At 54.5% G+C, this 10,895-nt stretch overlaps 1 protein-coding gene across 4 annotated transcripts in view; it reads left to right on the plus strand.

Annotated features, from left to right (window-relative positions):
• large2 (LARGE xylosyl- and glucuronyltransferase 2) overlaps window positions 1–10,645 on the plus strand; it is a 29,551-nt gene extending 18,906 nt beyond the window's left edge. For 3 of the 4 annotated variants that reach the window (XM_029144463.3, XM_029144462.3, XM_029144464.3), the window contains 14 exons: window positions 2,123–2,330; window positions 3,704–3,993; window positions 4,424–4,506; window positions 5,382–5,505; window positions 6,289–6,460; window positions 6,547–6,651; window positions 6,745–6,857; window positions 7,183–7,308; window positions 7,382–7,543; window positions 7,627–7,790; window positions 7,865–8,143; window positions 8,232–8,378; window positions 8,465–8,660; window positions 8,990–10,645. In XM_029144463.3, coding sequence (XP_029000296.1) covers window positions 2,231–2,330; window positions 3,704–3,993; window positions 4,424–4,506; window positions 5,382–5,505; window positions 6,289–6,460; window positions 6,547–6,651; window positions 6,745–6,857; window positions 7,183–7,308; window positions 7,382–7,543; window positions 7,627–7,790; window positions 7,865–8,143; window positions 8,232–8,378; window positions 8,465–8,660; window positions 8,990–9,187 — 2,259 coding nt within the window. In that variant the 5' untranslated portion in view covers window positions 2,123–2,230 and the 3' untranslated portion in view covers window positions 9,188–10,645. The remainder of the gene's footprint in view (window positions 1–2,122; window positions 2,331–3,703; window positions 3,994–4,423; window positions 4,507–5,381; window positions 5,506–6,288; window positions 6,461–6,546; window positions 6,652–6,744; window positions 6,858–7,182; window positions 7,309–7,381; window positions 7,544–7,626; window positions 7,791–7,864; window positions 8,144–8,231; window positions 8,379–8,464; window positions 8,661–8,989) is intronic. The other variant, XM_029144466.3, reaches the window with a different exon arrangement.
• The last annotated feature ends 250 nt before the right edge of the window (window positions 10,646–10,895 follow it).

Genomic DNA, 10,895 nt, shown 5'->3' on the forward strand with positions numbered 1-10,895 from the left:
GCTCCCTAATGCAGGAAGCGGCTGCTGATTGTTCCCTTAATCAGGACGTCCCCTCTGTGATTAGCTTGGTGCTAAAAGCCCTTGAGTTGGAACAGGGACACGGGCAGTGGACCAAAGCACTTCTCTACGGCTTTAATTGCATTATCATTCCCCCCCAACCCCCCCCCGCAGGGGACCGAGGGTTCTCCACTCTCCTCGTCCCTCCTCAGCGGCGAAGCCTCGATCTGCCGAGGAACCGAGGCCACAGTGGATCTGCTCATGTAGATGCTACTGTCGACTTCGGCTGCGGACGCCGTGAAGTCGCCGCGTCTCCGTGGCAACGAGGGCTACAGAGGCCCCCTCGGATGCGTCGCCGATTAGCCGTGGTTGGATGAATCTGACTCTGGGTCAGTAAATGAATCACCAGGCGGGCGGACGCGTCCAAAGTCCCCGCGCCGCTGCGTTAACCTGTAATCCACAGCCGCGACGGCGGCGCCCGCAGCTGCGCAGCGCCGGCCGCGCGTCCTCCCCGGTTCACGGCTCCAATTAGAGCTCGGACGGGGAAGCGCTTTGCTCAGCTCCTGCAGAATCAACAAAAGCTGCCTGTTAAAGTCGCCCTCAGTGGCTCCGTCCCTCACTTTAATGTCCTGAAGGCCAATCGGCCTCCTCGGCCCGCGTCTCTGCTGTGATTTCACCTCCGCCCACGTCTTCTGGCTTCGTCCCTTCTCAGCACCTTTCATAGCGCTTAATGATGGGCAGTGCATACATCAACCTCACTAATTAACTCATAAATCATGTCCGCGTCTGGTGTTTTCCAACACGCGCACAGCAGCGGCTCTCTTCTCTTCACTGGGTTCATTGCTGGTGTAAATGCTCGGCTTCATCGTCCGTCTCATTCATTGCGTTTATTCCAGACTGACTGTTGTCATTGCTTCTCATGGGACCCACTCGGTCCGGCCTCAGATCGCGCTGAGGGTGCGCTGGTGGAGCTCAGCTGTTGGGTCACCTTCAGGTGCCTCAGAGGAAACGCGCGCGCGTCAAACATCAGCGCGCCTCCCGCATTTTAACGCGGCGCTGATTCAGCTGCCGAGGAGACGAAAGCGCAGCGGCGGCAGAAAGTCCTGACAGAGACAGAGTATGGACGGTGGGAACACAGGGTCCACTCCCACATTAATCTCACCTGGTTCTGAGCTTGGGTTCCTCCAACTCGCTCTCGCTGTTGTTGAGTTGCTTTGTTTAAACTCCGAAGGTCGACCGTGTTTCGTCTATTTTCCATCTAAATTTCATTGCGTCCTCGAAGCTGCTTTTAAAAACACAGACATCATCTAAAGGTCGTCCATCGTTTCTCAAACGCTCAAGGTTTCTGCTCCGGAGCGCTGCTTTATCTGGTATCTGACAGCGGGTTCGTCTGATTTTTATTTAACAGCAAACATCATTTGAATGGATGAGCTTTTAGTCTGTTTGTTTTTACTGAGCTCAAACGGTTCTTTAGAGAAACTCAACCTGCTCTGATCAAAAGTGAATCCTTGTAGAAATCAGTTGTTTTGCTGCATCTGCGCTGCTGACGACAAAGTGGAGAGTAAATAACCAGAACACGTACATCCCATCATCTGTAAACATCCTTTAACACTTCCATGCAGACAGACGATGCCTGACCTCACTGAGGTACCGTCTGGGCTCACTGTGGGGAACCAGTTTCCAGACTGGGTTTAGTGGTGGACGTGTGTCAGCAGGAGACGTCGAGGCTCCATCATTAGCACAAAGCAAACCAAACGCCTTCTCTCTCTCCCATTGGGCCTAATGATGCCCAGCGTGCGCTTCGGACCGACCGCCCGCCCGCTCGGTCCGGGCCCGGCACAAACGGAGCTGCAGCGCGTTGTGGTTCCTCTTCTCATGGTTTCTCTGTTTACATGACACAAATGAGACACTTATTGATTCCTTCTTTCAGCTCAGCTCAGCCTCATTAGGCTGGAACAGAAACACGGCGTCGTTAGTCACAGTGTGGGAACCGAGCTCCGAAGTTCTGTCTGCGAAACGGATCATTTCCCGTTTAACAGTTCCGCTTCATCAGTGAATCAAGACTTTGCAGGCGGCGGTAAAGCCACTTCCAACGTTGCACTAACCTTGTCTTCCTCTGCGGCAGGTAAAAGGATGCTGCAGGGCCTGGACGCGGGACCGAGCCCAACCTGAAGCCCTCCTCCCCGACCCGACCCGACCCGACCCTTGGAGCCCTCAGCGCCGTCCTCCCATCATGAACCTGCTGTGCCGCGGACGCCTAAAGCTGCTGGTGGCGTCTCTCACGGCCATCGTCCTGCTCACCTGGCTCTACCTGCTGGCTGGAAACTTAGAAAGTGAGTAGTTCAGCCCCGGCTGCGGCTCAGCGACCCGACCCGACCCGACACGGCACAGCCGCTCAGCTTGATTTCCCTTTAAACCTGCTATTAAGTGGAGTGCTGACGTCCCGGAGTCTGCTTCACTGAGCCGCGGTGATCTGACCAAAGCCGGGTCGGTTCAGAGAATGTTGTGAAGCTGCTTCGTGGAAGAGTCGCACACTAAAATACTAATCCCATTAGTGAAGAGGACGAGTCTGGGTTTAATAGATCTGCCCTGCAGCTCCAGTTCGGTACCTGGGAGGAGCGGGTCCATTAGGATGCTGCCGGTTGCAGCAGCTGTTTTATTCCGAGCTTTTCTTGGGGCGTGCGGAGAAACCGCGTCCTGAGTTTCAGTGTCCGTCACATCAAAGTCCAGGTTGTGTCCTGTGCGGGAGCAGCTTCCCTTCAGGGTGGATTTAAGACCAAAGTGCCATCATCAGGTGTGACCGGCGGCTGAAGGCTGCGGACCCTGCGCTCGCACGCGGTCACACTCTTATCATGCGATGGCCGTGTGAGGTCCTATGAGCGGAGCAGAGAAATGGGATCCAGCCTCTGCAACACGGACGCCGCTGCAGCGCAACACCAATGACCTCAGACCCGAGTCCGGTCGTCTCAGTGTTTCTCCTCATATTCAGGTTTACTGGAACGAAACCAATCCAAATGAGCTTGGTTAAAGCGGATTTACATACGAACACGAACACGCACAGCAGCGCAGCCAGCGACCGAACAACAGACAACTGTACATAAAATACTAAGAATGATTCACGAGAAAACCTCACTGTCACATACCAGGGCGGGAGCGTTCCCAGCATGCCTCACTTCAGCTGTGGGTCAGCTGCTGCTCGACAGGGCGAGAGAAACGGACGCAGGAGAGGAAGACAAGTGGAGAAATGGAATTATTCATAGACTGTCACAACGTCCTGCCGCTAATAGAACCAGCACCAAACATAACACACCCAACCAGTGATTCACGTTGAAAGGGGGGGGGGAACAGCAGCCGAACACCAGAACCGCCATAGGTCCAGTGAGATGTTCAGGTGCAGGTCGTTACTCGGCCTCATCGCAGTTTAACTGATTTAGGAAGAGAGGTTGAATCGTTCACTCGCCTCTGTTCTCAGCTGTTGTAATGTGTGGAGGATCCACAGCTCGTGTTGCTCCTCTCGGGTCCGGTCTGTCAGAAAGGAGCTGGAGGACGTGTGACGAGCCTATTTTCACGTGTGAGACTCAGGCGGAGCCGTCGCTCGCAGCATGTTTGTAGCGCGAACGTGTGAACGCAGCGTCACGCTGTTACTGGCCTGCTCATTAGCCTCTTATTTGCGTTTTGCTCTCTGTCCTGTGCTTCCAACCCTCAGACGGCCGCTCCCTCCTCATGGCTCCCTGTCTGGCCGACACCCCGGCGGCCCGGGTTCTGGAACGCGCCGTCCTGGAGTCGCGGGTCCGAGAGGTGGAGGAGGAGAATCGGCAGATCCGGCTGCAGCTCAGCCAGTCGCAGGGCGCCGCGGGCCAGCTGCCGGACGGTAACTATGGCAACCAGCAGTGGGGAGCCTCGGCGGACACGGGGCCGGAGGACGGGGACAACACAGCGGAGGAGAAGAACAACCACACGGACTGTCCCCGCTCGCCCAGCGTCCAGAAGTGCGAGGTTAGACTTTCACAGACTCAGAGCTTCATCATATGTCGAGAAGCTTAATGACAGCGTCCATCACACGCCTCACGTTGCTCAGCTGATACACGCCGGTGGATGAAACCAGGCTGAAGGAAGTTGACAGGTGCTAAAAGAGCCGCTCGGGCTTTGAAGTGGTTTCCAGCCTCTGAGCTCCAACTTTTCAAAGACTTCTGCTGCTGAAAACCAGTGACATGAAGTCATACATATTTCAGAAGCTAAATATGAAAATTTACGCCAGATAGCGCAGTGAATGTCCTGGATTTATGCGAGGCTGTCGCACGCTGTGCAGCCGGAGCAGAGGCTCAGAAACTCCAGACGTCAGGCTGCGAGGGAGAGAAGTGAAGCTGACGTCGTCACTGACCTCCTGCCTCCGTCTCCGTCTCTGTCTCTGTCTCTGTCTCCGCAGCTCATCCATGTAGCCTGTGTTTGTGCCGGTCACAACGCCAGCAGAGACGTGGTCACGCTCGTCAAGTCCGTCCTGTTTCACAGGTGAGTCACCGAGACGCGACCCGACCCGGAAAGCTTGGGTCCGAATCCCGCCGAGCGGCGCCGGGAGGCAGCGGCCAGTCAGAAAGTGGAGGATGGAAACTCTACCAGCGATGGTTCTCTTAGGATGCAGAGCTCTGACCCGCAGCCCAGCGAGGCTGAACGGCACCGACTGCAGGCGCTGACGGGCCTCAGGCTCCTCTTGTGTCGCTCCCCATCATGGGGTTTATAAACAGCCTGTAGTGCTGTTGTGTGTTACTGTTTTGATGCTCGGGACTCATGGATTGTCTGGATTTCTGCTGACCTCAATCAGCGCCACTCGTGCGTTTTGTTCCTTTCATAGAGGCTTTTAAAGATTTAAACATTGATTGAGTCATTTTTCCTGTATTTGACCTCATTCTCTTTGTTGTGCTGCTGCTCTGACAATGAGTTGGCCGTGGATTTTTAGCCTAAGTGCAGATGATGATGATGACGATGAAGACGTATCAGGTTTTGGTTTCCTGGGTTTTGCAGGTTTTTAGTCTGGTTGCAACTGGTTTCAGTGGCCTGGACATTGTTGGTCTCAGTCCATCGATGGGACTGGCTGAAAGTTACAGTGTTGAATTTTACCAGAAGGAAAGTTTATGAGAAACAGCAGCGTGTATTTTTGGTATCACTGACATTTACCTTCCTGTATCTGCAGCCTGAGGGCTTAATGCCACTCTATTATTTGGTTTATTTATACGACACAAAGTCAGTTAAACAGTCATCAGGCACTTTACTGCCAGCGTTTAGACATGAAGCCCTAAAGCTCTGCTCTGATCAGTCTTAGACCCTGAGCAGGTTGAGGAGACAAGCTGAGTGAGGACCACACCAACCCTCCTGTCTTCTCTTCCCAGGAGGAATCCTCTCCACTTCCATTTCATCACAGACACAGTAGCCAACCGTATCCTGAGTTCTCTGTTCCAGTCCTGGATGGTCCCATCCGTGCACGTCAGCTTCTACGATGCGGACGAGCTCAAGGTAAAAACAACTCAAAACTCATGTCTCTCATCGGGAAGAGATGCAACGGCCTCCTCTGGTGCCAGAGGAACGGTGACCTCAGGGTGAGGCCTCAGCTTTCGTTCTAAAGGAGTGAGTGAAGCGCTGCCGGCTTAGCATCAGACATAGATGCAGCCGTTTATTAAGGTGGAAGTGAGGAAATGTTGGCGTAAAGCAGCAGATGTTCAGCTGGGTGGAGCTAAGCTCACCATAACTTCCTGACTGGATCTACAGCCTAGAACGTCTGGTCTGGAAATCTGGTTCTGTCCAGTAAAATAATGTAGAGTCACATCACTGAAGAACTTCAGCCTGTTCTGATTAGAACCACAAGCTAAATAAAGCCGCTGAAACACTGGAGATCCTTGATCTGTGCACTGGGCTCATTAGGCAGATTCGCACCTGAAGACGGTTCTGGAGCCGACGCCAAACTAAAGTCTGATGTGGAATGTAAAGAACGAGGCTGAGTCAGCGCGCCTCGTTCGCCTCCCTCTCGCTCTTTGTGCCGAACAATGAGTCCTTTGTGCTGCCAGATGCTTCGACCTGCCGCCTCCCCTCAGCTTCCATTAACTGGCGTCGCAGCAGAGACAAACAGCCGAGCCTCAGAGCTGCGCGCACAGACGCCGCGGCTTTAATCACCGGGAGCCGAGACAGTTGATTAAAAGGCGCAACGCAGGGCCCCTGGCCGACGCGCCCCGTGTGTTCACGCGCTGCGCTTCGCAGTCGGGGCGACGCCGACGTAACCACGTGTTCTGTCTGTGCCCGCAGTCCGAGGTGTCGTGGATCCCCAACAAACACTACTCAGGTATTTACGGCTTGATGAAGCTGACGCTGACCAAAGCTTTGCCCTCCGACCTGTCAAAGGTCATCGTCCTGGACACGGACATCACCTTCGCCACGGACATCGCCGAGCTGTGGGGCATCTTCAGGAAGTTTACAGGCGAGTTCACTTCCTGCGGCCGCGCACCTCGTGGTGGCAGCCGTTTCACCCGATGACTCCAAACGTGTTTGTGTGTGACCCTGCAGATAAACAGGTGATTGGCCTGGTGGAGAACCAGAGTGACTGGTACCTGGGGAACCTGTGGAAGAACCACAGGCCGTGGCCGGCGCTGGGTCGAGGCTTCAACACCGGTACCTGCTGCTCGGACTTGCTCAGACGCGCCGGCGCCGCCCGTCCGCCCGTCCGCCCGTCCGTCTTTAATCGCCCTCCGTCCTGTCTTGCAGGCGTCATCCTTCTGTATCTGGAGCGACTGCGGCGGATCGGCTGGGAGCAGATGTGGAGGCTGACGGCCGAGCGGGAGCTGATGAGCATGCTCAGTACGTCGCTGGCTGACCAGGTGTGTGCAACGCTGGTTCCCCCGAGTCCGTGGCCAGGATCAGTCGCTATCTCCCGCCATGCTCTGTAGACAACGCACTTCTGCTCAGATCTGCTCTGTGATTTAGAGGTTTAGTAAAGAAATAGTTTAATTGGAATAAGGCCCAAGATCATAAACATATGGACACTAAATCAGAAGCAATTAACACCGTAAAAGTCAAGTTTTTTTAATTCCGGTTCGACGTGTGCCACTAAAAGAGCTGATGAATAGCTGGAAATGTCGGAGCCAGTTCTCCATCCTCGTGTCCTCGAGTCCTCTCTGTAAACACGGCCTTCTCTGTGTGCAGGACATCTTCAACGCCTTCATAAAGCAGAACCCGGTGCTGGTGCACCAGCTGCCGTGCTTCTGGAACGTCCAGCTGTCGGACCACACTCGCTCCGAGCAGTGTTACACCGAGGTGTCCGACCTGAAGGTAGACGAGCCGCGCAGACGCCCCCGGCGGTTCCGCCGCTTCCTGCCCGACTCACCCGCCGCTGTGCTTTCAGGTGATCCACTGGAACTCCCCGAAGAAGCTCCGCGTGAAGAACAAGCACGTGGAGTTCTTCCGGAACCTCTACCTGACCTTCCTGGAGTACGACGGCAACCTGCTGAGGCGGGAGCTGTTCGGCTGCCCCAGTCAGGCCAGCGCCGACAGCGTCCAGGTTCGAGTACGTCTGTCGGGTGGTTGCTATGGTAACGGGCCCTCGGATGCGGTCCGCCACGCCGCGGTTAACTGTCCGTCTCCCGGCAGCTGCAGGCGGCTCTGGAGGAGCTGGACGAGGACGACCAGTGCTACGACTTCCGGCGGGAGCGCCTCACCGTTCACAGGGTGCACCTGTACTTCCTGCAGTACGAGTACACGCCCGCCGAGGACGCCACCGACGTCACGCTGGTGGCCCAGCTCTCCATGGACAGGTACCCGGTCATTAATATGCGTTCACTGTCCGTTTGTGGAGCCTACTTCCCATAACCCCCCCCACCGCCGGCAGGCTGCAGATGCTGGAGGCCATCTGCAAGCACTGGGAGGGCCCCATCAGCCTGGCGCTCTACATGTCGGACGCCGAGGCGCAGCAGTTCCTGCGCTACGCTCAGGCCTCCGAGGTCCTCAAGAACCGCAAGAACGTGGGCTACCACATCGTCTACAAGGAGGGGCAGTTCTACCCAGTCAACCTGGTGAGGAACGTGGCCCTGAAGAACGCCAACACGCCCTACGTGTTCCTGACCGACGTGGACTTCCTGCCCATGTACGGCCTCTACGACTACGTCAGGTGAGTGCCGCCGCGGCCGCCGCCGGCTCCCGCGGGGGCGGAGGCGTGTCCGCGGGTGAGCAGCGTGTGGCCTCTTTGCTCCCTGCAGGAAGGCCGCAGTGCAGCTGGACATGGCTCACACCAAGAAGGCGCTGGTGGTTCCGGCCTTCGAGACGCTCCGCTACCGCCTGTCCTTCCCTAAATCTAAAGCCGAGCTGCTCTCCATGCTGGACATGGGGAGCCTCTACACCTTCAGGTAAATCCCACACAAATCCAAGGGCAGGACAACAAGTCCTCACCCAAGCACCTCTGCTCATGCTTTACCTGCTCCTCCCGCCTCAGGTATCACGTGTGGCCCAAAGGTCACGCTCCCACCAATTACGCCAAATGGCGAACAGCCACCACCCCGTACAAGGTGGAGTGGGAGCCGGACTTCGAACCGTACGTTGTTGTGAGAAGAGACTGTCCTGAATACGACCAGCGCTTCGTGGGCTTCGGCTGGAACAAGGTGTCTCACATCATGGAGCTGGATGCTCAGGTAACACGCAGGTCACATCCTGTCTAAAATGCTGTGAAGTAGATCAGTAGAGTTACATTAGTGTGATCATCAACCAGACACCAGCTTCGCTGCAGTCTGATTCATGTCAGCCTGATGTGGTTCTTTCTTGGTTGTCTCAGGTTTTCAGCCGCTTTTTTCTGGAGTCTCAGACTCTTCAGCTCATTGTTAAACACGTAGTTATTGGTGTTGACTATAAAAACATACAAGCTATTTAAAAAGGAGGCTTTTCAGGCCTCATGCTGTGTAAATCACTGTGTGACTTCCGAAGTCTCGTCTCCTGTGAAGCTCACAGCCCTTCTCTCTTGCAGGAGTACGACCTGATGGTTCTCCCCAATGCGTTCGTGATCCACATGCCGCACGCTCCCAGCTTCGACATCTCCAAGTTCCGCTCCAGCTCCAGCTATCGCAACTGTCTGAACACCCTGAAGGACGAGTTCCACCAGGACCTGTCCCGGAAGTACGGCTCGGCCGCTCTCAAGTACCTCACGGCCCAGAGGAGCATCTAAGCGGAGCGCTGAGAGCCGGTGAGGTCGGCCTCAGAGCCGCAGGAGCTCGGACATGCGCCGCCGCCGAGCGCGAACCTGACGTAAAGCTTTACGGCCCCCCAGGGGGCTCCCGTGAACTGACTCTCCTGTCGACTCCGCCTGGCGGTGGAGGAGGACGAGCAGAGAGGAAAACCCGGACCGGACCTGACGGGGGCGAGGGCAGAGTGGGAGCTGAACGGACAGAGCTTTAAGGCTGCGATAAGAGTTTGTTCTGACAATCAGAGCTTTGCCGGAAGGTCTTCGTTCACGTGGAATCTGGATCAGAGAGAGAGAGAGAGAGAGAGAGTTAAGGAGAAACTTTAAGCCTTATCACTCCCATGATGTTTAGTACGATGTGTAATGACGATGCTTTCCTTTGTTTTTCTCCAGTGTAAATCGAAACCAATGAATAACGAACTGATCACAACTTTACATACGAGTCAGCTTCATCTTCTTATATTTTCTATCCATCACGTTTACTTGGGCTTCAGGGGCGCTGCGCGTGAGACTGGATCCATCTACCTGCTGCTGGTCCTCAGTGTCACCTTCGCTTCGTCCTGTTCGCCTGCATGTTGCACTACATGTTAGAAACAGCCACGTTCGGTATGTTCGTCCTGACGGTTATTGGCTGGGACCAACTCACACGACCACTACTGACATATCTTTAGGATGAGAGCGAAGCCTTTCGTTTTGCTGCTGCGTATGGAATGTGTCCGATCACTGGAGTTGTGCCGTCTACTGTAAAACCAGCAGCTACTGGGTGAAGTCCGGCTGAAATGAAGCGTCACGAGCTGCTTCACATCCAGACAAAGGTTTGTTCACCTCATAGCTCAACAACATACGCTGAGTTCATCACCTAGAATCCGAGACAACAACTGATTCTCAGCCGTCTAATGCTGAATCGCGTGTCTTTGCCTCATACACCTGTTAAATGTAGAACAGAAGGATAATGGTCCATGAAGGAATCCTTTCAGCTGGACTTCATTCAGTGCTGTTGGAGAAGAGTTCCTCCTGATGGCTCAGTACTGAGTTTGGTCACGGTTTGGATCCTTGTGGTCCTGGCGGTTCGGACCTGACCGTCCAGGCTGGAGCTTCTTTCTGATCCGATTGTCTGTTCGCCTTTTTTGCTTCTGTTTAACATTCTCATCCTTCTGTGTCCTGTTTTGTTTCTGGATCCGTCCGTGAACGGATTCCGATCCTGAGTGATTCCCAGTGAGCGGCGCTGCGTCGCGGCTGCTCATCCGCTCACTCTGCCTCCATTGACTTGTTGTTGATTGTGGTAAATGCTAGTGCCTTTGCTGTATTGTGAAACTGGATATTGATTGTACTGTTGTACCAACAGGGCCTGGGGAAAGTCAGGCGCTCTATTTATTATTGTTGACTCAAATCAATCATATTTTTCTATGTAAGTGCTTTAAATAAATTTGCCCTTTTTTATCACTTTGTCTGCTCTGCTTTGCTTTTCTGCTGTGACTCCTCATCCTCAGCAAACACAGTGGACTGAGATGAATCCATAGAGGAAAGATGTTCCCTGATCTGAGCGAAGACGATGGCTGAACCGACTTAATAACACATTATGAGGAGGAAAAAGTGTCTGAAGCTACAATGTTAAACCTGAGGATGGATTAGACGACGTTAACAGGTCACTCAGAGCGACTGAACCACCTGCAGCTCTGCAGCCTTTCAGCTC

This window comes from Betta splendens, chromosome 3, assembly GCF_900634795.4.
Source record: "Betta splendens chromosome 3, fBetSpl5.4, whole genome shotgun sequence".
Lineage (NCBI taxonomy): Eukaryota > Metazoa > Chordata > Actinopteri > Anabantiformes > Osphronemidae > Betta > Betta splendens.